Source organism: Desmodus rotundus, chromosome 11 (assembly GCF_022682495.2).
Source record: "Desmodus rotundus isolate HL8 chromosome 11, HLdesRot8A.1, whole genome shotgun sequence".
NCBI lineage: Eukaryota > Metazoa > Chordata > Mammalia > Chiroptera > Phyllostomidae > Desmodus > Desmodus rotundus.
Genome location: NC_071397.1, coordinates 521863 through 549508, shown reverse-complemented (window position 1 = coordinate 549508; position 27646 = coordinate 521863). Strand labels below are relative to the sequence as shown.

General features: G+C 46.0%; 1 protein-coding gene and 1 long non-coding RNA gene across 4 annotated transcripts; one reads left to right on the top strand and one right to left on the bottom strand.

The window, feature by feature from the left end:
* Window positions 1-135: 135 nt before the first annotated feature.
* On the bottom strand, window positions 136-12879 carry TRIM39 (tripartite motif containing 39). Of its 3 annotated transcripts, none has more exons than XM_053913520.2 (7): window positions 12741-12879; window positions 10205-10664; window positions 8575-8670; window positions 4642-4872; window positions 3440-3462; window positions 2800-2915; window positions 136-2103 (listed from the first exon to the last, which is right to left on the bottom strand). In XM_053913520.2, exons 2-7 carry the CDS (start codon window positions 10655-10657, stop codon window positions 1556-1558), a joined length of 1467 nt encoding a protein of 488 aa, XP_053769495.1. In that variant the 5' UTR covers window positions 10658-10664; window positions 12741-12879; the 3' UTR covers window positions 136-1555. The 3 variants fall into 3 exon arrangements, with proteins under 3 accessions (XP_053769495.1, XP_045049276.1, XP_045049277.2); XM_045193341.3 differs by lacking the exon at window positions 12741-12879 and adding an exon at window positions 12302-12486; XM_045193342.2 differs by lacking the exon at window positions 12741-12879 and adding an exon at window positions 12057-12295.
* Window positions 12820-27004, top strand: LOC139440341 (uncharacterized). Its single transcript, XR_011650526.1, has 2 exons — window positions 12820-12951; window positions 26402-27004. It is a non-coding gene; the product is annotated as an uncharacterized lncRNA (long non-coding RNA).
* The last annotated feature ends 642 nt before the right edge of the window (window positions 27005-27646 follow it).

Genomic DNA, 27646 nt, shown 5'->3' with positions numbered 1-27646 from the left:
CCCAGAATCAAATGAAAGAAGTATGCTTAAAATGTAGGTGGACCACAGACCGTGAACCATTAAGGGTAAGCCCGGGACATGCATTTTTAACAGTCGTTCTCACACATCACACACAAGGGAAACCGTTGTCAAATTACCACACAACACAGAGATCACTTCAGTGGATCCTTTGTTCCATATTGTTTTACCAACCAAAGCATCTTGCCACAAAGAACCACAGTCAAGGCACAAAGGTAAGAGGAGAGTCTGAAGGGAGCCCTGTTGAGGTGGCGGGAGGAACCGAGTGTCCTCACTAGGCTGCAGTTTCGTATCCCAGCCTTCTGTGGACCCCATCATCCACGCAGCTGATAGTCCAAGTCATTCCGGTTTGGTTTGGCATGTATTACTTTACCTTTCTTGACAACATACGTACCCTACAGATTGGTTATTTTGGCCTAACATTAAGTGATTTACATTCTCTGATAGAGGAAATGGCAGACGGTGAAGGATGGCAGCAAACACGCAAAAGACTGGCTCCTGTGACCACCAGTTCCAGGCCAGACGCACACAGGCACCAGGAAGTCGCCCATCCCGCCCTTCCCCGCACCGGCCGCCCGTCTCCACCCTGTCCTCAGAGTGAGGAAGACTCCATTTCCTTTCTCCCTTCCTGGCTGGGACACCTTAGCCAGGTAATAAGGCTAACAATTGGGAGTAACTATTTAGCAACATTCTTTAAGGCCAGAGCTTTGGGTAGAAACCCATGTCTCTTTCTCTGATCCCTGACTCTCCTTCCCAGGTTCCCCTGGCAAAGCGGTTAGAGGGTGGACTGCCCTGCAGGATCTCGGGCACCTCCCCCCGAAGAGGAAGGTGACCGACTCCTGGAGACTCTCAACCACAAGGAGGCCGGCAGCGAGCCCCTCCTGCTGAAGGCTGCGATGGGGACCCGGGCCCTGCTCCTCACTCTCACCCTCTCCTCTGGCCAGTCTGCTGACAACGGCAACCTCACTCTGGGGGCAGAAGACCAAAGAAATCCGCTCCACTGCATTAGTCTCTAGGGACTCGCTCCTTCAGCCGCCTTCCCTGACCTTCTTTCTAAACTTTTGATGCCCAATCTCCGCTCTTGGAAAAACTCAACTTCTAGACCCGTGAAAGCAACTGCCATTCGTCTCCAGTTCAGTCTGGAGGTGCACACGCCTCTGTGCTCTGCCATTCTGGGCTAGAGACCCCCATGCAGTGTCAGGGCTTCTGTCACGCCAGGCTCTCCCAGAGATGTGTTGATTCTGGAAAAGCCTCTCCTTCCTCCCCGGCCTGTCCCGCGCCACAGGACACCTGAGGAACTCGCGGGGGGACCCTCCCCTGGGGCCTGGCTCCTCACTCAGACGGTCAAGGGGGAGAACAGCTGCGCTCCGGCCCAGACCAGTCCCACCCAGGCCTCCTCCCAGACCCTCCGGAGCCCGAGGGTTCCCCCCGCTGGCTCAGGACTGGAACCAGGCAGACGCGAAGACATTCCAGGTCTCAGGAAGGCAGGCCCGCTGCTCTCGGTCCTGCCCCGTTCCAGGTATTCCCGTCCCGCCTGTCACTCCCAGTCCGTGGGGGGCCTGATGGTAAGCGGCGCGGCGTTCTTCCTCCCGGCCCGGATGCCCGGGTAGAAGAGGGGCCACAGTTTCTCAGTAAAAGTGTCAGTGAAGGTGTAGATATGCGAGCGGTCTGTGACATTGTAAAAAGACAGCGTGCCGGCCTCGTAGTCTAGGAATATGCCGACCCGCTTGGGTTTCACCTTGATGTGCAAAGGAGTAAAAGGCGTGGTGGTGGCCGCGTATTTGTCCCCGTTCCACAGTCGCACCCGCCAGTAGCCGGTCTCCGGCAGCGGGGTCAGCTCGCCCTTCCGGCTCACAGAGTCCCGGCACACGCCCACCGCCCAGTGGGTCTTGTCCCCCACCTCCACCTCCCAGTAGTGCCGGCCCGAGGTGAAGCCCTCGGTAGCCAGGACGCAAGGGTAGAAGGTGAAGCGCCGCGGCGTGTCAGGTAGGTCCCGGAGCCTCGTCTCCACAAACTTGACGCTCTTACGGTCTTCCGACAGAACTAGGTTAGGGTGGGCGGTCTCGGGGTCCAGGGTCACGTCCGCTGGCGGGAGAAGCCAGAGTGGGGAGCTGGATGAGGACGGGGACGGCTGCACGCCCTGCCTGCTCTCCCAGCCTGCCTTACCCAGCCTGCTCCTCCAGCGGCCGCCAGAGGCCGAGGTTGGTTACCCTGCTCCATCCACAGCCACTTAGGGGCGGGAGGGGACCCTGGCTTCGCTTTCCACCCCAGCCCTAAAATAAGCAAGTAATGTGCTCTTCACTTTGCAGGGGCTCGTGGTTTACGCTCCTCGCGCCTGGTCTTCCCTCCACGGTCCCTGACACCATCACCTCACTGCAGAGAAGCACCAGGCACAGTGCGGGGCAAGAATGGAAAGTGTGTGTTGAGAAGGACACAGAGAAGACACCTCAGGGGTTAGGGGTAGTCCTGGTTTGTGACTATTTTCTGTGCACAAATTATTAATGACATTCTCGTTCAGTTTCAAGAGTGAACAAGTTCTAGGGGAATTATTTAACTTTCCTCAGTCCCTATGAAGAAAGTGTGGGCCTAAAAGCAGAGGACGCCTGAGGCTTTTCAGGCGGAGTTCTGGGACTCTGAGAGATCCAAAGGTGGGTGAGGGGTGGGTGTGGGTGTGGGCGAGGGAGACACCCATAGGGCAGCTGAAGCCCACAGGAGGCAGGACCTAACACTTGCTTCTCTCTGCCTGTCGCCTCTGTTCCTTTCCTTTTGGGAAGAACTCACCAATTAGCTGTTTAAGGATTTTCCTTAGGGCAAAGTACTGTCGGGGGAAATTGCTGAAGTTCTTTTCAAGTTGTATGGATACTGAAGTCACCTCCATGGTCTTCACCTTTTCACATCTAGGAGGGACAGGGAGATAGGGGAAGAAAGGGCAGGGTCAGGGGAAGCTCCATCCTCCCACTTTCTCCCTCCTACCTAAGGACAAACACTTGCATATTGCTTTCTTTTGCCACTCTATGGAGAGCCATACAGTCCCTTGGACAAATCCTTATCTTAAGAGTCTCAGAACTTTCTGGGATGTTGTTATATTTCATGCAAATGGGCACTTACCCTCCCTTCTCCCAAGCCTTTCCTCCTCCCATCTAGTTTGGACACAGTTCCACCTACGGGCACAGGTAGGATCTGGTTCTAGTCACCTGGATACCTTCCTTCCTAACAAGAAAGTCTGGCACTCAGCGGGAAGAAGGGGAGGGGCTGTTATTCCTGATGATCACTCTCTAGCCGGCTTCACTGCGGTAACAAACCTTTCCCACATCCTGCCCAGAAGCTGCCTGGCCTTCCATCCCTATTCCCCCAGCTCCTCACTGTACTCTGTCTCTAAGCCAAGACCTCACTCACTTAGAGAGATGCAGGAATCACTTACTTTTCCAGGGTACTTTTGACATCCTAGAGGGAAGGAGAAAAGAAAGCAATATTGGTGCTGGTAGTCGAGGAGGGGGATCCTTTTGCCTGTTCCTACAGGCAAAAGGATCCCCCTCCTCCGAAAAGTTCTAGATCTCTAAAACAGGCACCAGGCAAACTGAGGGTCACAATGAGAGAGTTCCAGAGGGATCTGAGTACATCTCTCCCAACCTCATTCCCGCTTACAACTTCTGGGCACCATGAAGCTTGGGAATGTGCATCACTTCCAAACGGTTTCTTGTGTTCGTCTTTGTTCCTCAAGGACCCTGGGAGCTCAGTGCAGTGCAGGGATTGTGTCTGCTCTTCCCTCTGTCCCCCAAGTACCAACCACACACCTGTCTCCTCGAGGACCGTCAGACAGTTCCAGACTAGTGGTACAGAATGGGTCATACTCCCCACTGTCGTTTGGTGTCCCCTGTCTCGTACTGGTTAGTAAACATTAAGAACTGCGTGCCAATCCTGATTTGCGCATACTTGGGGTCCAGAAGACAAAGAAGACAAATCTCTGCCCCCCAGGATTTCCCAGTTTAATGTGGAAGGCAGAACGCACATACATGGAAGGACATGAGAGTAAACACCAAGGAGCACATCGGCATGCACATCAATGTACAGCGGCACCTCACTGATTCAAAGCTGGCAGTCTGCTCTAAGGAAAGAAACATATTTCCTACAGCCTTGCTAACACCATGCGTCTGCTTAAGAGAACAAACGATTCCAAACAGTTGAGAGGCATTTACAATCAAAAACAATATATTTTTATACATAATTTCAAGTGTCTTTCAAACTAGTTTCTATTCTTTTTTAGCAGTAGGTAAATCAAGTTCCAGGACTTAAAAGTAATGGTAACTGCATTTACACAATTTTTAATGCATAGCTTTTTTCATGAATTCAGACTAGATTTCCCTCCTTTCAAAAGAGTGGATTTTTTTCTTTGGCATAAGCACATAATTGTTGACAAGACATAAGAACACAGAAATGATTAGAAGGGGACGGGAGAAATCAGAGAAGCCTTTCTGTAGAAATAGATGCTTTGAGCATGTCTAGGGGAAAGAACTGGGTTTAAAGAAGCAAAGCAGAGAGGTGAGCATCCCGGGCTGACAGAACAGCCTGTGCAAAGCTATATTGTGCTCCACCTGAGGGACTACGCAGGGGCAAAGGTCGAACCTTAAGCATCTCGAAGCCTGACTGTAAGCACTTGCCCTCCACCTCGGCAGCCAAGTGGGCCAGGTCCCGGCGTTTGTCTCCAAGGTGAGCAGCATTTTCTCTGAGGCGCTGCAGAATGTCCTGTTCCTCCTCCTCTAGCCGTGAAAGCAACACCTGCTGCTCTTCATCCAGCCGCCTGTGAAGCTCTTCAAATTCCTTTAAGATCTGCTGTCGGCGACTCTCCACTAGTCTCTGAGAAAAGAGGGAGGGAGCTATGTTTAGCAGAGCCAGTGGGCTACAGGGTCCTGTTTCCCACCTGCCATGTGTATGAATTAACACAGATTCAGTGTCATTAAGAGCAGTTTAACAGGACACTCATGTTTCTCTCCATTGCAATTTCCTTCTGTAAAGAATGCCTCTATCTCCACTGTCACCCCACTAATGTCCTGGGAGTGAAGACCACCGGGGCGATAAAAATCAATGTTGAAAAAAGTTTTAATTTTCTTTAATTATATTAACTTCTAAAAAGCTGTATTTTTATGTTTTAGTAAAAATAATTTAAGACGTAAGAACTCAAGAATATGACAAACCACTTCAATTATCAGAAATATCTGATATAGGTGATGATAAAGTTCTAGCCATTATAATTTGTTAAGAAAAAGAAAGTACAAATACCAGAAAGTGATGAGGTAAGACTGTCATCATTTGTATGTTGAAAATATCACATAGAACCAAGTGCAAAAGTATCAGAATCAGTAAGATTTTAGTAGTGGACTGTTACAAATATAAATGTAGATTTCAGGGCCCAACCTGTTAAATAGTTTCACGTCACTTCAGAGAATTGACAGTTGCCATCCTAGGAACAGGTTCCAAAGTTTCTTTCTTTTTTTTTTTTTTTATTCAATGTGTGGTGCCTCTTGCACTCCCCCTACTGGAGACCTGGCTTGTGACCTGACTGGGAATTGAACCAGTAATCCTTTGATTGGCAGGCCCACGCTTAATCCACAGAGCCACACCAACCAGGGCCCAAAGTTTCTTAGTAAATGAGTTGCTTGAAATTTGAAACATGCTTTCTCTCAGCCAGAATATACACTTGAACCTCTAACATTCCTGAAATTTGATAGCAAAGGACTCAAACACCAGCCAGAACTATTTCTGCAGGTTATCAGCAAACACATCTTCCTTCTGTGCCTCTACTGCAACAAGAAATGATCTCCCCAGAGGAGGATTCTCCAAGTGTGATGTCACTGACCGGGAGGAATCAACCCAAGAGGGGAGCAAAGTAAGAAGCAGAGGCTGGGACTATGGAAGGAGGAAGTGGACAGGCACTGAAAGGCAGGGCTGAGAGTGAAGAAGGAGCGGCACCCCAAAGCCAGGACAGGCCGTATGAGCCTGCTGTTTCTGGATTTCAAGCTAGTTTCTGGGAGAGGCTGACTAGCTCCAGCTCCAGTGCCAGAGCAGCCGCTGCTCCCATTTCACGGTTGCCCTCTCAGGCCCACATTCAAAGCAAGTACTTTTCCACTACATTTACCCTTACATAAAGCACAGCAGCCTGTGTGTGTGTTTAGGGGTGATGGATGGGTGGAATTTGAGATTCATAAATGTGGTAAAAAGGAAGCAAAATGGCTCTCCCTCACATAACCCTGTAATTCCTTCTCTTTTTTCACTCTGTATTTGTAGGGCAGTGGTTCTTAAGGAGGGTATTTCACTTCCCTCTAGGTGTATTTTGGAGACAGGATGGGGTGCATTGTTTTATCTGCCATGATTGGGGGCACCCCTGGAAAAAATGCTAGCTACTCCTCCAATTTGTGAGACATCCCTGCCTCACATATTGTTCAACCCTGATGAACTGTCCTGCACTATTTTCTAATGTTCTGCTGCACATTCAAAACCACGGGCCTGAACTTCAGTGCCACTGTATATGCAAACAGAGTATCTCTTATACATTTTCAACATACCTGAATTTTTCAGGAATGGCTGAATAAGACTGTATTTTGGTGTTTTTTTTTAACTTTACCAGAAGTTATTTATCATTTTGAAAATTATGTTACCATGAGCTGAGATGCGTGTGGTATCTGAGTCAACAACGTTACTCCACAATAACGTTACTTCACAATGTTACTTCAGTCGGAGTTTGTGTCTGCTGCGTTGGCGACGATGCCGCGTGTAAGTGCAAGGGCAAAACTGTATTGCAGCGTCTTTCAGAGCAGCCATGTTCAATTATTACACAGCGTATTTTGTTACAAATTACTTTTCTTTTCATTATATTACACTATATGTGGACAGGAAAGTCTCTTTTTAAAATTATGTAGATAGATAATTTTTATCTACATAAAAAAATAATTACAAATTATTTTTTAAAAGGGCCTTGGGTCTGATTTTGGAGGCGGAGACGAGTGAAAAGGAGGGAGAATTCAAATGGTCACAAAAGGAAGGTTGGTGGTAACTTACATTTTTAAAAATACCACATCTCTGTTTAAGTATTTAGAAGGATTTAAACATTTTTATTCCCCTTTCTATCCTTACCTTTAAGAAGGTGATGAACAGGAAGAGGAAAGTTAATAACTGGGAAGAAGCTTCATTTGCATATATTTTAAGTTTCTCAGGAGCCCTCCAAAAGATCAAAGAACTTTTTTTAAAAGTTCACCTTTGCAATCAAAAATAGTTGAATTTAAAAAATTCAAATGTTTGCTTTGTTAAAATGTATAAAGGACTAAGATAACAACACTTGCTTTCTGTTGAAATGTCATTGGTAAAAAATTAGTGTTTCTACTATTTTCAAATGTGTTTAATTTCTGGTGAGCCTGAAATCTCAACACCAAAAGCTCATATTTCTTCTGGAATCCTTTTATGAAGTCCAATTTCTATGTTATCCTCTTATGAACTTGCAACTATGCTTTTTACGCCATATTATCATTTATTTTATCTGCTTGACTGTGAGCTTGAGGAGGGCGGGGGCTGAACTAGTGTCCCTGGTTGTGCCGCAAACGGGCTGTATGATCTCGAACTGGACTTGGACTACCCAGGCTGTTTCCACCTGTGTGAATTGGGGGTAATAACTCCTACCTTACAAGGTATCTAAGTCCACACTTGCCAAAGATGACCTTACGACTTCCTTCCCTTTGTTATCTGGCTTCTCGTTATCTAGCCGGAACTCATAAGTCCAGCCGGGGCAGAACCCTAAGACGTAACACTGGGCTGTAAGTTTTGAATGTCATGAACACTCAACGAATTAATGCACAGAATTCAATAAATATTAGTTATTATTACTGTTACTATTAATGTTTTTTCACTGACCAATAGAAGAAATAAGACAGATACCAAAACATCACATTACAAATATGGTAATGCTATGAAAAAGATGCAAAACTATACTAAAATTAAGAGAGCTACTTTCTGAAGGGTCAGGAACAGCTGCATAGGAAGTGGCTTTCGAGCTGCCTAAAGGACAGATAGGATCCTACAGGTGGAGGATGGGGAGGGAAAGAACATTCTAGGAATGTCACCTGGCATTTTGAGCGTACTTAAGATAATGTGGTCCTAATGTCACTGGGCAGCTCTGGAAACTCTTGGTCAGTTCCGTCTCCCTTCCTCCCCTGAGAACCTTCCAAATTCTCCTCCCCTCAGTTCCTCTAAGAAACTCCTATGCCTGCACTCTCAGCAGGGCCTCCTTCCCTGCCGTGCAAAGAAAAGGAGACCAAGAGGCGCTGGACTCTCAACTCGCCAGACGTAAGACACTCTGTCCTTCACTCCTTGGATCCTTCTCCTCAACGCCTAACTCAGGACAAGTCATCTTAAGTGCAATGTTTAATGACAGTCAAGCCTAAGAAAACACCATCTTTTCTGAGAGCACAGCGTTGTTCTAATGGATCAGAACTGGTGGGTTAAATAACATGTAGTTAATGTGTGGTTCATCGCCTGCCATGAGGCCCCAACGGGATCTCTTGCCTTTACCTTGAGCTCTGCAGGCTTCTTCTCTTCAGAGGACTTACAGCGGGTGATCTCCTGCAGCTTCTGCTCCAGGGGCTCCAGGCACTTCTGCAGTTTTTCCTGAGGGGTGGAAGTGGGAAAGGTGGCATCTGGGGTTGACTGGCATAGCCTACATTCCAATGTTAGCCCATTTGTTTTAAACTGTTTGTTTGCATCCTATCCGTCTCAACTTCGTACAGGTTCCTCTTCCTGCCACCGGCCTGTCCCTGTCGCCTTCTTTGCTCACCAAAACTTCCCTCTCACTGAAGCTCAGTGGTCACCAGCCCTATCCATCTCCTAACTCAAGTAACTGCCTATCACTGTCAAAGTGACCTTCTGTCTCCTAATGTCCTTCTTTAACCTTGTATTCCCACCCAAACCTAACTACCTGCAAATATGAAATCTAAATTACTTATACTGTAAACTACCTGAAATCTCATAGCCAAGATTTTATTAACATAATTAAGCAAAGTACATGACGAAGTGCTAAGACATTAAAATCTCTAGTTTCTGTTACTCGAACATTTACACTGTGTCCCAGTAATAATTTAAACCAGATGCCATGCAACTCATTCTCTGGGGAAGATGCAAACAAGACTGATCTGCCTTCCTCTGGTGGTGAACAGCTGGAAGGGAAATGACACCGTTCCCAATATCAATGGGAAGGGAAGGGGCACTATGAGCAGAGGGACAGAACGAAGAAACCAGACCGCCTTTCAGTCCTTCCTAACTCAGATCTTCTCCACGCGGTCTCATTTATTTATGCAAGGTATGATACAGTCCAAGACTGCTCATACTCAAACATGTCAGAAAAGCCAGAGAGAAATTCTGGGGCACTCCTCGCCATTGCTCTTCTTCAAGCTTGAGTACAATTAATCAGACGTACTATGTCCCCTGCTTATGCAGCTCTGAGGGGGCTACAGAGCGAGGGCCAGATACAATCTTGCCCTCAGGAGCTTACAAGGGGGGACCCAAAAAGACCCGGAATTTATTTATAAAATATTGTGTATTTATTCTTACATGTTTAAACTTCAGTCACCTTCAAAGTACTCTCCATTTGATGCAATACACCTATTGAGACATTTTTTCCACTGCTCAAAACAGTTTTTGAACTCGTCGATTTTGATGTCTTTTAGTGCTTCTGCCGTTTCTTGTTTCACCTCTTCCACATTGGCAAAACGTTTCTGTTTGAGGACTTTTTTCATTCAGGGAAACAAAAAAAAAAGTCGCTTGAGGCAAGATCAGTGAATAGGAAGGGTAGGGCATGGGGGTCATGCTGTTTTTGGTCAAAAACTGCTGAACATTCAGTGAGGTGAGGGCAAGTGCGCTCTTAAATCACCCATCATGAAATAGGCAAATGCACTGACAGCCTTAAAAAAAATTCACTGAAGCCGAACGCAGCCTCTCACAACAACGCCAGCTGGTACACCGACACAGATGGGTTTCTTAGAACACTCACCTAGTGGGGGAAGCCTGTACTACAAGGGGCCCACCCTGCAGAAAATAATTCCGGTTTTTTTGGGTCCCCCCTCATATGATCCTCTTCCCAGGGAGCCCCCCTCCTCTGTACTCCTCCCTTATGCCCTGCACTGACATCGTGTGTCTAGTTCCCCACCTTGTACTCCTGTGTGGCATCGTCCAGTGGCGCGACGTTGTGGGCCCGGTGGGTGTGGGAAATTGCACATATCAAACATACAGCTTCTTGGTCCTCATAGCAGAAGAGGCTGAGGGCCTCATGGTGCTGGGGGCAGAGGCTCTCATCCCGGATCTTCCGCTTGACAGCCTGGAGCTGCTTGGCAATTTCCACCATACTGCCTAGCTGACGATTAGGGCGAAGACTGCGGTAGCGGGAGGTCTTGCGACAGACCGGACAAGGAAAGTCCCTCTCCAGGTCCTCCCACCAGCGGGTGATGCAAGCCTTGCAGAAGTTGTGCCCACACTCAATGATGACAGGCTCCTTCAGGTACTCCAGGCACACAGAACAACTCGCCTCCACCTGTAAGTTCTCCAGAGCCGCAGCTGTGGAAGATGCAGAGGCTCCAGCCTCTAACAGACTTGTCTCTGCCATTATTTAACTTAGGGATAGGAAGAGGGCAGACAAGAATGTTAGTTGGAGGTTTAATTTCTTTGCATCCCTGTCCTGACATTTACCCACATGTAAAGTCCTAGCTGCAGATTCAGCCCCATGTTGGTATTTTACATCTTCTCTGTCACTAGATTCAACCTTTTGTTTCTCCATTTCCAAAACTTGTGATTCCTGGCCATCGATCTATTTTTTTTTTTTTCCTCGCCAGCAAACTGACACACAACCCCCAGTACCTTCTTTTATCTCTGCTTTCCCTTGTTAGAAACAGAGGTTTCCTTCAACTCTAGCTCTGCGTATTTCTCCTGATCCAGGCTCATCCCGCTTCTATCCTAAAACCAATAGTTCTAGACCAATGTATCCCTAGTTTTGCATATTTTTCTAATAGATGAGAAAGGAGCTTGGGACAGTGCAGAGTGCCATAAAAGTCAAAGCATTAAGCTCTCATAAATTAGGTATAGAAAATTTAATGTTACAGAATAATTTTATCACAGTAGTCCACTGGAACCTGAGCCCGATTCTCTGCCACTGTTCTCTCACTTTCTCAAGAGGAATTAGTTATGCAAGGGTAAAACCTCCTCTTTCCAGGAAAGTTTTGGTATTATTCCTCCTTTTATCAGACTAGCCTAGAGGAAGTGTGACCTCTTCTTGGAATGAAATGATTCACACAACATCCCATTTCCATTTGTGCATTTGGACCTTTGAAACTGCTGAAGTGATAAATTCATGGCGACTATACTAAAGAATGTATTACTGAGCCCAGGCCAATCACTTCTTCAAAAGAGGGCTGAAAAGTCTATTTTAAATATTCAGCAGTAACTGAAGTCCCAAGAAACAGCTATGGATAACTAACTCCTTAGACGTACGGTGCCTCCAGCTAATAGGTTTTGGAGTGATTGGAAGAGAAAAGCAAAGAGGCAATCACAATCTCCCTGAAGTGAAGCCTCAAAAGAATTGGAAATGCATCAAAGAGATTTACAAAGCAGAAGTTGGCCCCTACTCTATCCTTAAAACATAATTTTTACCCATGAATGGTTGATTTCTGCATCCCCATGACCCCTCCTGTCCACCCTGACCCTCCTCTCCAAGGAACCCAACAGAAGGGAGGAAATTTGGTGGGTGTACGTGCTGAGAGAGAAGCGACCCTATATAGAATGAGTCGGGCTCACAATGGTTATTGTTTCTGTATACCTATTGATGGCACACGTGAAGCGCTTAATTAGGAGCAAACGCTAACTGGAGTTTAACGTCTTTGGATATCAATGTGTTTCCTCAAGCAGAAGAGACTGTTTAGTTAGATGATGCTTCCCCACCGAGGGAACCCCAACTTTGAGTAGTGACCTGGCCGTCTCCCAGGCTTCTAGAAATTGCACGGCCTGCTCACCTGGGGCGCGTTGGATCGCACGTAGAGTTAGGGACCTGGCGTTAGGGATCTCGACTGGCCAAGAGTGGTGCGAAAACAACGGGGGAAACCTTAGGAAGCATGGGAAGGACTGGGGGCTACAGCCACAGCGTGGCCCTGGGCGCCTCTGCGCCCGTCATTTGTTTCCCTCCGTTCCTCGCATCTCTGCAGAAGGGCAAACTTCAGGCGTGTTCTCGTTTCGCTTCTACCACTGTCCGGGGGCCCACCTTGCGACCCTGTCCTGAGCGTGGTCCACGCAACTCGATCCCACCCCCGTCTCCATCTTCTAGCGTCAGATCAGGTGCAGGGTACTGGAGAGAGGGAGCGGTTGGCACAGAGGAAGGGACGCGTGTCCAGGTGAGGAGTGTGGCGTGAAGGTGGGCTGCCCGCTGCTAGAGAGCAGCCCAGACCCGCGACGACGGCGTCCGAGTTTCACCCGGGGAGGCGAGCGGCAGCGGGACGGGGGGACGGCGGGGTAGCCAAGCAACGCCGGACGCGCTGACGTCGCCGGGTGGCAGAACGTCCGCCCGGGCCCGAGGCGGGCGGAGGCAGCTGTGGTTACGTGCGGGCCGGTGGCGCAGTGGCGGGGCGCTGGGACGCGGCGTGTGGAGCCGGCCGTTGGGGGCGGGCCCCGCGGCCCGGGCTCGGCGGCGGGACTGCACCTACCTTCCCGGCCTCGGGTCCGCCAGTGCGGGGCGCGGAGCCGCTGGAGCGCAGCCTCCCTCTTTCCTCCGCCCCCCGCCCTCGCCCCGCAGCGCGCACACAATGCTCGCCGGAAACGGAAGCCGCGCCGGGACGCCCGAGTCAGGGGAAGCCGGGCGTCGGCGGGCGGCCGCGGGAGCGCCAGGCCGTGCCTGCGGGGGGCCGGAGGCCAGCGGTGAGGCCGGGCTGCGGGCGCGGAGGGCACGGGGGGGCCGGTGGCCGCGGCGCGGTCGTCGGGCGGTGCGCGGACGCCGCTGCGGAGAGGCCCGCGCATGCGCCCGGCTGAGCGCTGAAGCCCATCGCCCGTGAGGCGCCGCCGGGCGCGTGAGCGAGGCTGCCCCGTCTGTCCGGCTCGGGCTCGGGCTCGGCGCGTCTCGGGTGCTGCTGGGAGCCGCGGGGGCGGGGCGCGTGGCGGACTTTGAGCTGCGGGTGTCCTCCGCCCGCCGGTCCCGGGGGCAGGTGGCTGGTGGAGGTGGCGGCCACTGACGTGGCCGACCTGCGGGTCTCGCCGCCTACGTCACTTCCGACTACTTTGCGGTCTCCGGCATGGGGGTGAGTCCTCGCGGCCGTGGGCTTCAGGTGCTCCTGGCCCCGGCCCTGCTCGGCGGGCGTGGAGGACGGGGGTCTCCGCCTCCGCCGGCGTGGGGGCCGCGAGAGCGCTGCCGCTCCCTCGTGTTCGCTCAGACCGTCGCTCGGCGCAGCCGCCGGTGCCTCGCAGGCCCTAAGGCGGCGCGCGAGCCCGGGCCTGGCCTTTTCTCTGCTCGGGGCGCGACTGGAGCTGCTCCGCGCGGGTAGACGGTGCCGGGGCGGACTCCAGGGCCTCACAGCGGCCTTGCTGCCGGAGGCTTCGCAGGCCTGTGGCCTGGAGAAAGACGGTGTGGTGGGCGCCCGGAGCAGCTCGTGCTAGCAGCGCAGGACCCTGCGGGTTCAGGAGGCAGCTCGCCCGGCCTTCTCCGCCCCCACACCGGCGTGCGCCTTGCTGACCGAGAGAGACGGGCAGTGGCCCGGAGACACTGTTTGCAAACGATGCGCGGTTTGTAGCCTCTCATCCTGGGAGCTACACGCTGTTTACTGGCGGAAAATATTCAAATTACAAAGGTTTCTGGCCACACGTGCTAAATACAGTTGGTCTACATTTTCTTTGCGGTTCTTTTACTTTTTGTTCACTCTTTTCGATAGCCAGTGTTCGGAGGGGACTACACTTCAATTCCACTCGTCAAGTCCCGCACCCCCAGTGCTGTCGGGTCCGCAGGGGTTGTCGCAGCAGCGCTTGTTCTGGGTCACAAAACGCCGCCGTGCTCGGTAGGGCGACCGGGCAGTCAGCCTCCGCGTCCTGGCTTTGCGGGGACAGTGACAGGCGTGCTGATGTTGATTTAAGCCAAGGGGTTTCCGACAGTAATATGCAAAAATGAATTATGGTAATGAGCTGATTCTTTAAATGAGGTGAAAATGTATAAACATTATTTTCAAGTATATTTTATTGATGATGCTATTACAGTTGTCCCATTTTTTTTTCCCCTTTTCCCTCTCAGCCCTGGACCGCTCCTCCCTCCAGCATTTCCCCCCCCCCATGTTCATGTCCATGGGTCGTAGGTGTAAGTTCTCTGGCTTCTCCATTTCCTGTACTATTCTTACCCCCCCCCCCCCACCGTCAATTTTCTACCTACCAGTTATGCTTCTTATTCCCTGTACTGTTTCCCTCATTCTCCCTCCTCCCTCTCCCCTGTTGATAACCCTCCATGTGGTCTCCATTTCTGTGGTTCTGTTCCTGTTCTAGTTGTTTGCTTAGTTTGCTTTTGTTTTTGTTTTAGGTGTGGTTGTTAATAACTGTGAGCTTGCTGTCATTTTACTGTTCATATTTTTTATCTTCTTTTTCTTAGGTAAGTCCCTTTAACATTTCATATAATAAGGGCTTGGTAATGATGAACCCCTTCAACTTCACCTTATCTGGGAAGCACTTTATCTGCCCTTCCATTCTAAATGATAGCTTTGCTGGATACAGTAATCTTGGATGTAGGTCCTTGCCTTTCATGACTTGGAATACTTCTTTCCAGCCCCTTCTTGCCTGCAAGGTTTCTTTTGAGAAATCAGCTGACAGTCTCATGGGAACTCCTTTGTAGGTAACTGTGTCCTTTTCTCTTGCTGGTTCTAAGATTCTCTCCTTATCTTTAATCTTGGCTAATGTAATTATGATGTATCTTGGAGTGTTTCTTCTTGGATCCAAATTCTTTGGCTCTCTGAGTATCCTGGACTTGCATGTCTAGTTCCTTTGCCGGATTGGGGAAGTTCTCCATTATTTTTTCAAATAAATTTCCCATTTCTTGCTGTTCCTCTTCTCCTTCTGGCACCTCTATGATTCAGATGTTGGAACGTTTAAAGTTGTCCCCAGTTCCTAAGGAGGAAACTGAGGTTCTTCCTTACGAACCTAGAGAGGTTCTTAAGCCTCTCCTCATTTTTTAGCATTCTTGTTTCTTCATTCTGTTCCAGTTGAATGTTTATTTCTTCTGCTCCAACTCTTTGATTTAAAGGGAAGTTTCCTTCCCTTCACTGTTGGTTCCCTGTACATTTTCCTTTATTTCACTTTGAATAGCCTTCACTTTTTCCTCTATTTTGCACCCATACTCAACCAATTCTGTGAGCATCCTAACTACCAGTGTTTTGAACTCTGCATCTGATAGGTTGGCCATCTCCTTGTCACTTAGTTCTTTTTCTGGAGTTTGGATCTGTTTCTTCTTTTTTAAAAACATTACTTTTCCTTTTCTTAAATATTTTATTTATTTTTAGAGAGGAGAAGGGAGGGAAAGAGAGAGGGAGAGAAACATCAATGTGTAGTTGCTTCTTGTGTACCCTCTACTGGGGACCTGGCCGGCCACCCAGGCATGTGCCCTGACTGGCAACAAAATAATTCTAGGACTGTATAAATGTAACTACTCCTTAACTGTTAAGGAGTTGAAATTATATTCGGCCCTTTGAAGGCAACTGCGAGGCTGATGTGCCCCCCCCATGTGAAAATGAGTTTGACACCCCTGTTATAAGGGGTGGAGCCTTAGGTATTGCCAGGGCAGAGCAACCCGCTTCCCTGCATTGAGGCAGTTTATGTGGGGGAGGGGTCAGAGAGGGAACGGTGCTGCTTGCTCGTCTCTGAGTCACTTCCCATGCCACCCACAAGAGAATTGGGCCCTTCTAGTGCTGGTTCCTGGGTGGGTGGGATTGTGTATATTCTAGGACTGCGTGGGTCCCTCTGACCGACTCTCCTGTGAGATGGGGAGTTTCTCTTGCTGCCACAAACTCCACGTGTTTTTACAGCCAGAGGTTTTGAGGCTTTATTTCCCTGTGCTGGAACCCTGGGCTGTGTAGTCTGTTTCGCTCCCCAGTTGTTCCTCCTGGTTTATCTGCAAACGAATGTGGGACCACCTGGTCCACCAGCCGCCACCTAGCCACGCATCCTCTCTCTCTCCCCTGGCTGCTGGTCTCCACCCTCCTACGGGTCTGGGTGAATGTTTCTTCTTTAACTCCTTGGGTGTCAGACTTCCACACAGTTGGATTTTCTGGCAGTCCTGGTTGGTTTTTTTGTTTGTTTGTTTTTAAATTGGTTGTTGTTCTTCTTTTGGTTGTGTGAGGAAGCAGAGCATATCTACCTATGCCTCCATCTTGGCGGGAAGTCCTGTAAACGTACATTTTCAATATTGTTTTTATATCAGGAAAGGAGAGTAGAAGAAGACTTATGATCATTGACTTATACAGAGAAAATGGGTATGTTAGTGGTGCAGATATAAAACTGACGGAGGTCGTGTATGGTGGGTGGGTCGGGGCAGAGAGGGCTCCACTGTCCAGATTACTGAGGTTCTTATTCATAGAAAGACAAGGCATCTATTCCCTCCACCCCCTAATTTTATTTTGTAATTATGAAAAACTTCAAAGAAAGACAGTCTTCACTTTGGGCTTTTTATACTTTATACTGTCTTCTATCCTTTTAGTTCAGTAACATAGAGCTACCTCATTTTTTTTTCAAATCTTATTACTTCACTGTGTGTACATAATTTATTCAGCCATTTTATTTAGAATACACATTTAGGTTCTAAATAAAGTCTATAGTGAACATCCTTGTACATCCGTCTTTCCCCCAGCTTTGTTGAGATACGAGTGACATGCAATGTTGTGTAGTCTCAGGTGTGCCGTGTAACGACTGAGTGTGCTTGCACGTGTATGTTTAGACTTTCACACTGTACACTAGGAGGACAGGTTTCTGGAAGCTGGACTGCTGAGTCAAAAGGCGTGGAAATTTGAATATCTAATAGAGTCCTCTAGCTTCTTTCCTATAAGGTTGTAGCTGTTTATGCCCATACCAGCATAGGATGAGGTAATCTGTCTCCCTGCTGTGGAGCCAGTGCTGACATTATCCAATAAGAGAATTTAGGTGATATTTTTCATTTATCAATTTTAGTGACTGCATAGCTGATTTTGTTCTGTAGGTACCATACTGTTTTCCAACCTTTTGGCAGCATATGGACATTTACGCTGTTTCCTATTGAATGTTACTTAGTTTCCTTTTTTTTGCTGCTTCATAAACAGTGTTACAATGCATATTCTCTGAACATGTGTCAATGTGTACAGTAGATACTTCTGTGAAAAAGGTTCCTGTGTTGAAGGATAGTATGTAATTCTGATTTTAATGGCTATTGCCATACTGGTTTTTCAGAAGCCTGTTACTCTTTACATTTCCCTTGGCAGCAGTGCATAAGCTTGTCCCTTTCCCACACTCCTGGCAGAGGTATTATCTATGTTTTTATTTTTTTCAGACAGAGATGTCTTAGTTACTTGAATTGGATTTGCTCTTCCTTAGTCATTAGAGCAGTGGTCTCCACACCTTTTGGCACCAGGGACCGATTTCATGAAAGACAGTTTTTCCACAGACAGGGACGGGGGTGATTGTTTTGGGATCATTCAAGTGCATTACATTTATCGTGCTCTTTATTTATTATTACATTGTGATATATAGAGAAGTAATTATACAACTCACCATAATGCCGGGCAGGAGGCAGAGCTCAGGCGGTAATGCAAGTGTTGGGGAGTGGCTGTAAGTACAGACGAAGCTTCACTTGCTCACACACCACTCACCACCTGCTGTGCAGCCCAGTTCCTGATGGACCACGGACCATTACTGTGGTTTGCGGACCCCTGATTTAGAGTACCTTTTTGTTGTTAGTTCTTTTTCTGTGCATTTCCAGGCTGCCCTTTGACCCCTTCTCCTGTTGGGTTGTCTTTTTTTATCAATTTCTACATACTTATATATGTGTGACCTGTTGTTTTCATTAAGAAATCCATCCCGATCCTCAGATTCTAATTTATATTTCTAGGTTCTCTTATAGTACTTTTTAAAAAAATCCTCACTAGAGGACATTTTTTCATTGCTTCTTTTAGAGAGGGAGGGAGGGATGGAGACAGAGAGAGAAGGGAAAACATTTATGTGAGAGGGAAACATTGATTGGTTGTCTCCCATACACAATCATATATGCCTGGACTGGGGATTAAACCTGTAGCCTAGGTGTGTGCCCTGACCAGGAATTGAACCTGCAGCCTTTTGGTGTATGGGACAATGCTCCAACCTACTGAACCACACCAGCCGGGGCTCTCTTGTAGTATTTTTAATTTAAGTATCTCTATTTTAAAAAATACGATGTAAAGGGGTGATCTTTATTTTTCTCTAGAGCAGTGCTACCCATCAGAAATATAATGTAGACCACTTTTGTTAAGTCCTCTATTTGTGATTGCATTAAAAAAAAGTAAAAAGAGGGGACTCATGGCCAAGATGGAGTCTTGGGCAGATATGCTTCGCTTCCTCGCACAACCAGAAAAAGGACGACAGCCAATTTAAAAACAAAAACCAACCAGGACGGCCAGAAAGTCAAACTGTATGGAAGTCTGACAACCAAGGAGTTAAAAAAGACATGTTCATCCAAACTTGTAGAAGGGACAGAGAGGACACGCAGCAAGGTGATAGGCCTGGCTGGGTGAGGCGGTAGCTGGCAGAGCGAGTGGTCCCACATTCGTCTGTGGATAAGCCAGAAGGAACAACTGGGGAGCGAGGTAGACAACACAACCCAGGGTTCCAGCATTGGAAACTAAAGCCTCAAAACCTCTGACTGTAAAAACCTGTGGGGGTTGCGGTGGTGGGAGAAACTCCAAGAATTTGTTGGAGAGGCCCACAGGGTCATAGAACATACACAAGGCCACCTACCCGAAAATCAGAAGGCCCAGTTTGCTTGTGGATGGCGGGGAAGTGACTGAAAGCAGGGCAAGAGCCAAGGAATTGGCACTGTTCCCTTTCTGGCCCCTCCCCCACAGACAACGCAGCAAAGTGGTTTGCTCCACCCTGGTGGATACTTAAGGCTCCACACCTTATAATGTAAGGGGTGCGCAGAGACAAAGAAGTATGGCCCAAATGAAAGAACAGATCAAACTCTAGAAAAAGAACTAAGTGAGGAGGAGATAGCCAACATATCAGGTGCAGAGTTCAAAACACTAGTAATCAGGATGCTCACAGAAATGATTTGAGTATGGACACAAAATAGAGGAAAAAGTGAAGGCTATGCAAAGTGAAATAAAGAAAAATGTACAGAGAACCAACAGTGAAGGGAAGAAAACCAGGACTCAAATCAATGATTTGGAACAGAAGGAAGAAATAAACATCCAACTGGAACAGAATAAAGAAACAAGAATGCTAAAAAATGAGGAGAGTCTTAGGAACCTCCAGGACAACTTTAAACATTCCAACACACGAATCATAGGGGTGCCAGAAGTAGAAGAGGAAGAGCAAGAAATGGAAAACCTATTTGAGCCCTGGCTGGTGTGGCTCAGTGGACCTAGTGCCAGCCTGAGAACCACAGAGTGGCCGGTTTGATTCCGGTTCATTTCTCAGGGCACTGGCCTGGGTTGCAGGTTAGGTCTGAAGTAGGGAGTGCACGAGAGGCAACCACACATTGATGTTTCACTCCCTCTCTTCCCTTATGTCTAAAAATAAGTATATATCTTTAAAAAAATTTATTTGAATAAATAATGAAGGAGAACTTCCCCAATCTGGTGAAGGAAATAGGCTTCCTCAGAGAGTCCCAAAGAAATTGGGCCCAAGGAGAAACACACGAAGACACATCATCAGTTAAGTTACCCAAGATTAAAGATAAGGCGAGAATCTTTAAAGCAGCAAGAGAGAAGGAGACAGTTGACTACAAAGGAGTTCCCATTAGACTGTCAGCTGATTTCTCCAGAAGGGGCTGGAAAAGAAGTGTTTAGAGTCATGAAAGGCAAGAACCTACACCCAAGATGACTCTGTCCAGCAAAGCTGTCATTTAGAATGGCAGGGCAGATAAAGTGCTTCCCAGATAAGGTCAAGTTAAAGGAGTTCATCATCACCAAGCCCTTATTGTATGAAAAATTTGAAGTCCCTTATTGAAGTCACTATTTTGATCTTGAAAAACAAGATCAAAACTACGAACGGTAAAATGATAAACTCACAACTATCAACAACTGAACCTAAAATGCTCCAACCCACCGAGCCACACTGGCCAGGGCTGGGTTTTTATCTTCATCCTTAGTAACCTAGTGCACTTTATGACACGTGCTCAATAAATGTAGAATGAATTCTCCAAGTTCACAATCCCTCTTTCCCACAGTAATTAGCAATAAAGTGTTTAAAATAAGAAGGAGCACAGTGCTTTCTTTTTTTTTTTTTTTCAGGAGCAGTAAGATATTGGAGAAGGAATTTTCTTTTTACCCTACAGTTTCTTGACTAGGAAACAGAGGAATAGAGTGGGTATTACAGCTTTATCAAGGAGAGCAGACCGCCTCAGCTAGCAAAGCCTGGGCTTTTCTGCCCAGCATTACATTGCTCTTGTGTGGATTTCTGGCCTCTTTCATTCCAGAACTCCTGCCATTATGCTACACCTTTGAGCATGGGGCTATAGCACCTTGTAATATTCCGAATTGTTCTTTTGCCCTCCCCCCCCAATACCGTAATTCTTTTAGCTCATCAAGATTGTAAGTCACTAACTTAAAAAATTTAGTAGTATCATTTATAATTCTAAATATAGATAGTATGGGTCCTTGTTGTGGATTTTGTTGTCTCATAATTAAATGTTGAATTCTAGTATATATTGGAGGTCACTCCTTGTTTGTCAGTGGCAAAGAAAGGAATATAAAAAAAAAATCATTTGTTCTTTTTATTTTAGGGATAAAGCAAATAACATCCTCTTTTCTCCCTGCCAGTTTCAAACGAGAGAGACAGAAATTGGACCCTAAAATACCACCTTTATTAGTTTTATGAAACTCCAGTTGGAGGGAATAGCCCAGAAATAGCTAGTTGATTTGCTTACCCTCCCTTTAACTGAACTTGCCACCTAACTCTGGAGGTCTGCCCTCCCCCCACCCCGACCCCACCCCCTGCCTCCATCAGAACTTGCAGCTAAGCTTCTGTGTATGTGGTTGGGAACAGAAGAGACATCATCCCCTCTACACCCAGGTTTGAGGAGAAAAAAGGCAAGAAGCTGGGCCAGGCATGCTCAGCTTCTACTCCGAACCCCACTGGTTAGGTCAAGCTTTCCAAGGCTGGGGGATAGGGATACAGGGCAGTTTGGGGGAAATCTCTTCTCAAGGAAACCATGATAATGAAGAGCAGTTGTTTCTCCTAATTTAAAACCAGATACAAATAGGTGGGTAGGTAGCTATAGATATAGATGAACTTTTAAAAAAAATTTTATTTATTTTTAGAGAGAGGGGAAGGAAGGGAGAAAAGGGAGAGAAACATCGATGAGTTGCTTCTTGTATGTACCTCAGCTGGGACTGAACCCACAACCCAGGCATGTGCCCAGACTGGCAATCAAACTAGTGACCTTTCACTTTGTGGGCCGACCAGCTGAGCTACACTGGTCAGGGCTGTGAACTTTTCTAAATTATGAAATGCACACATTCAGAAAAGACATAAAACTAAAAAGCGTGGCACAGAGATATTTCTATTAAAAAGTATCACTGTGTAACTACCACCCAGCTCAGGAAATAGGACATTGCCAGCCTTTCAGAATCCCCCTCCTGTGAGCTTCCTCTTCATCACTTTGCTCCCTCTGATAATAGGGCTACCCTGACCCTGCTTATTTGTGTCCGTGCTTTTTTTTATAGATGTGCCACCACCCAAGTATGTGTCCCTAGACACTGTATACTAGTTTCGTTTTGCCTGACTTACCATTATGTGAAAAGGAATCACGTGTTGAATTCCTATGTTACGTACACGTCTTTTGATAACACTACATTTCTTACTCACCTGTTATTGCTTGTAGCTAAAGTTCATTTGTTTTTATTGCTGTGCAGTGTCCACTTTATGAATGTGTCAAGTTTTTTCCCCACTGTTGCTGGTAGTCTCTGGGGCTCTGCTGAGTTTTGGCTGGTATGAACAGTTATGTATGTGTTTTACATTGCTTTCTTCCAGCCTGAGTAATTCTGGGAGTGGGATTGCTAGGCCACTGGTAAAGCTCACCTTTAGTAGCTAACTCCACACCGTTTCCCAGAGAGGCTTTTCAGTTCACAGCAGCCGCTACCGTCACTGCTTCACATTCTCATCAACACTGGATATTTTCAGACTTGAATGTTAATCATTTTTATTGAGTATTGTTATGGTGTCACTTTTAAATTTTTATTTCCCATAATTACACATGAAGTCAAATACCTTTTCCTATGCTTATGGACCATGTGATAGTCTCCAGTTTTGAAATATCTATTCTGCCCATTTTTTTTCTGTTGAATTATTGGCCTTTTTCTTACGGATTTTTTTCTTTTCTCTGGTTTTAGTAAGATACATTGGCATACATAACTGTGTAAGTTCAAGGTGTACTTGAACAGTACAATGAGTTGACTTATATATATTGTGAAAAGATTATTACAGTAAGTTTAGTTAACATCCATTATCTTATATAGGTCCAAAAACCAAAAAGTTTTTTTTCCTTTGTGATGACAACTCTTAGGATTTACTCTTTACAACTTTAAAATAACTATAGTGCTAGTTGTAGTCCTCGTATTGTACATCATATCCCCAGTACTTATTTATCTAATAATGTGTAGTTTTTTCCTGTGACCACCTTTATCCAGTGCCCCCACCGCCGACCCCTGCTGCTGGTAACCACAAACCTGATCTATTTTCTATGAGTTTGTGTTTTTTCCTTAAGTTCGCATGTATAAGTGAGATGGTACAGTATCTCTTTCTGACTGATTTCCCTTATAGTGCCCCCAAGTTTCATCCGTGTTGCTGCAAAAGGCAGGATTTCCTTTATGTCTGAATAATACTCCATTGTGTATTATATACTACAGCTTCTTTAAAATAAAAATCCTCACCAGAGGATGTGTTTTTACTGATTTTAGAGAGGAAGAGTGGGGAAGAGAGAGAAACATTGATCGGTTGCCTCCTGTATGTACCCTGACCAGGGATTGGACCCGTAGCCTTTTGGTATATGGGACAATGCGCTAACCAGCTGAGCTACCTGGCCAGGGCTCTACCACAGCTTCTTTATCCCATCGTCCATCAGTGGATGCTTAGGTTGCTTCCATGTCTTCACTGTTGTAAGTAATGCCGCTGTGAACGTTGGGGTGCAGATGACTCTCTAACATAGTGGTTTTTTCCTTCTGAATACACTCCCAGAAGTGGAATTGCTGGATCATAAGACATTTCTGTTTTTTAATTTTTTGATGAACCTTCTTACTGTTTTCCACAGTGGCTGCACCAATGTACAATCTCACCGACAGTGCATGAGGGTTCCCTTTTCTCCACATTCTTGCCAGTGCTTGCCATTTCTTATCTTTTTGGTAATAGGCATTTTAACAAGTGTGAGGTGATCTTGTGGTTTTGATTTGCATTTCCCTGATGATTGGCGACTGTGAGCAACTTTTCATGTTCCTGATGCCACCTTTGAAAAAATGTCTATTCAGGTCCTTTGCCCATTTTTAAATTGAATTCCTTTTTTGTTTTGTTTTGTTTTTTGGGTTTTGTTGTTTTTTTTTTGCTGCTGAGTTATATGAGTTCTTTATATATTTTGCATATTAACCCCTTATCCGATAGATGGCTTGCAATTTTTTTTAACTATTCCATACGTTGTCCTTTTTTTTTCTGTGCAGAAGCTTTTTAGTTTGATGTAGTTCTACCTGCTTATTTTTTATTTTGTTTCTTGTATCTTAGGTGTCATATCCAAAAAATTATTGCCAAGATCCAATGTCAAGGAGCATTTTTCCAATGTTTTCTCCTGGGAATTTTATAGTTTCTAGTTTTACGTTTAAGTCTTTGATCAATTCCAAGTTAATTTATGTTAGTGGTATAAGATAGGGGTCTAGTTTCGTTCTTTTACATGTGAATATCCAATTTTCCCAGCATCATTTATTTGAAGAGACTGTCTTTTTTCCATTGAGTATGCTTGGCTCCCTTGTGAAATATTAGTTGGCGGCAGATGTATGGGTTTATTTCTGGGCTTTCCAATCTGTTCCATTGGTCTGTGTGTCTGTTTCTATGCCAGTACAACACTATCTTAATTACTGTAACTTTATTGTAATTCTTGATGGCCAATAGGAAACAGTGTTTCCACCTCCTTGTTCTGCAGGGAGTATTGTGTGCTCTTGCAACATGTTATAAAGGAGCAGTACATATAAGGAAGACGTAGTGTTGTTAGCTTTGTAAAGAAGAGGCATCATTAGACTTAACTGGACTATCGCAAAGAGAGAGAGAGCCTGCCCGTGTGCAGGATCCATTGTGAAGAGAAGGTGGACAAGCAGAAATGGGTTGAATGAGGAGGCACATGGAGTGTCGTTACTCTCAGTTTAGGTTTGACTGTATGTCATAGATGAAAGAAGAGTGGCTTAAACAAATTAGAAATTTATTTCTTATGTAAAAAAAGTGTGGAGGTGGTCCTCCAGGGTCCATTTGATGGTTTATCAAAGTCCTGGGAACCAATTTTCTTACAGTCTTACATCACTGTGGTGTGGCCCTCGTTATTCTGGCTCAGGATGGTGCCAGGGCTCTACCGGTCACAGCTACGTACCGGGCAACAGGATGGAAGAAGAGGAAAACCAGCGTACATTTCTCTCTGCTCATTTTTAAGAAACCTTTTTAGAAGTTTCACCCAACACTTCTGTAAACTCCAAGATACAATTTGGCCATTCTCACTAAGCTTCAGCTATTAGTAGTTCCCTGGTTAAACTAGTCCTGGTTAAGTAGAAGACTCACCTTGGATTAAATGTCATGGGAAATAAGTTCTGCTCTTGTGTTTGCTATGGTAGTTTTGCATTCGCAACACTCGAATGGGATGTCTGTTTTTATTTCAGTTTTGACCCTTCTGTAAACAAGACTTCTAACTGCTTGCTTTTTATTTCCCCAAAGGAAATTGTCTTGAGTTCCTCAAGTCTGTAGCCGAAGTGTCCTCTCTGGTACACAACAGAGAGCAGAAGAAAAGGGAGGTGCATTGTGACGGTCCTCTGCCAGTCACAAGTTCCCTGATGGGGCACTCCTTCTCGATCTGCTGCTGTGAATCTGGGCAGTGGGAGCACAGATGTGTTCAGTTTTGCTTTGTGAGCATTTATTAGGATTTCTACATTTTCATTTATATGCTTCACTTAAATAAGTAGGTTTGTAAGAAAGTTACTAAAAATGTTCTAAGTCTTTCCTTTTGCAGCACGTAACTGCCATTAACAAGCAGCTGGTTGCCTTAGAAACCACTACAGGTTTTACAGCCTGGCCTTTAATACAGACGTCAGGCAAATTCAGGACTGCATAACGGCACTAAACAAAGTAGTGAGTGATTCCCTCATAGTAGCACTGGAGAGTTTTCAATGTCAATCAGTAATAGGGAGCTTCTGGTGATCTTGGCTAAGGAGTGATGAGTGTGAATTTTGGATGTTTTACTTAGTAATGGATACCCAAATGGCTAGCAGAGGGAAGAGACCAGAGGCAGGGATATCAGAGAAGTGGATTCTCATTGTTAAATGAAGGAATGCCTGAATTAGACTTAATTAGAAACCGAAATTACATATGAGAGGTCCAGAGAAACCAGGCCTAACAGTGCGCTGAGGGGTAGTCAGAATCTAGTGTGGTTGTGGATGGAGTCCCTGAATGGGCCCGATCTGCAGAGGGATATTGAGAGCTGGTGCATCAGTAGGCCCCCTGCCCTGCCCGTCTTTCCTCCTGTCGTTATGTAAGGTGGGCATGGGGTTGGAGGCGGGAGAGGGAGGGGTTGGAAGTGGAATAGGAGCAGCAAATACCTTAGACATAAAAAACCCTGTAGAGCATGATAGCTGTACAGTGGTATATGGGACATTCCACAGTATAACTGCAAGTATGAGAGATTTGAAGTCAGACCATTAGCACTTTAGATCTAGAAGTCCTACCAATTTACCAGTTTAAAGAAATTATTAATTTTTCTGAATTTCAGTGTTTTTCATCTGTGAATGTGTAATAGTAGAGTGTCATAAAGGTGATTTTCTATAAAGGGATGGTTTAGTTAATGCTTGATTTATAATGTGAAAGTTGAATTATAAACAGTTTCATGCTGTTTTCTAATAAGATCTGTTACTTCATATGTTTATGTATATTTTATTTCATTTAGACTAATTGCAGCATTCAAGATGCATGATGATGAAATTACCATTTAATTGTGTCTGCATTTCTTCTGAAAAAGAAGGCTTGAATACAAACAAATCTAGAACAAAGAGCCTCAACAAGTAGTTAACAAGATGGTTTCAGGCCCAAGATGACACGTTTGGTGGGTTTTAGAAGACCACCCCTCCCTTTGAAGTTTTTCTGTGTTGCTTCACTGAGAATGCATCGCTGTGTTCAGTCAGCTGGATGGTGCGTGTGGAGTTTGGATGTCGCCTGCTTTTGACTCCCCTAACACATCACTCACGTGAAAACCCAGGAATTTTCTGGGGTTGATATTCTGATACATACTTCATCAAGCTTGGATCTTCCACCCTCCGAGGATGATTTGTTTCAGTCTCTGGCTGCATGTACTTGTGGATGGAAGGTATCTGACAATGTCGGAGAACTCTGTTAAAACTTTTGTCTGCAAATTCAAGGATTGGCATTTTTGTTGGAACAGAGTGCTTTTGTTTAATAAAGAAAAAGGGAGGGAGTGGGGAGAGAGATTGATGGTTATATCCAATAATTGTACTCCTTTTCTCCTCGTCTAATAAAAGTATTTTTAGCCCTGGCTGGTGTGGCTCAGTGGATTGAGTACTGGTCTGTGAACCAAAGGGTCGCTGGTTCGATTCCCAGTCGGCAAGCTTGGGTTATGGGCTGCGTCCCTGGTGGGGACCGTGCAAGAGGCGAAAACACATTGATGTTTCTCTCCCTCTCATTCTCCCTCCCTTCCCCTCTCTAAAAATAAAAAAAATAAAAAATAAATCTTTTAAAAAATACATTTTATTGATTGTGCTATTACAGTTGTCCCATTTCCCGCCCTTTATTCCCCTCCACCCTGCTCACCCCCTGCCACCCACATTCTCCCCCTTTAGTTCATGTCCATGGGTCATATATATAAGTTCTTTGGCTTCTACATTTCCTATACTATTCTTAACCTCCCCCTGTCTATCTTCTTCCTACCATTTATGCTACTTATTCTCTGTACCTTTTCCCCTCTTTCCCCACCCACTCCCCTGTTGGTAACTCTCCAAGTGATCTCCATTTCTGTGATTCTGTTCCTGTTCTAGTTGTTTGCTTAGTTTTTTGTTTTTGTTTTTTAGGTTCAGTTGTTGATAGTTGTGAGTTAGTTACCATTTTACTGTTTATAGTTTTTATCTTGTTTTTCTATGAAATATTGAAGTCCCTTCAATATTTCATACAATATGAAGGG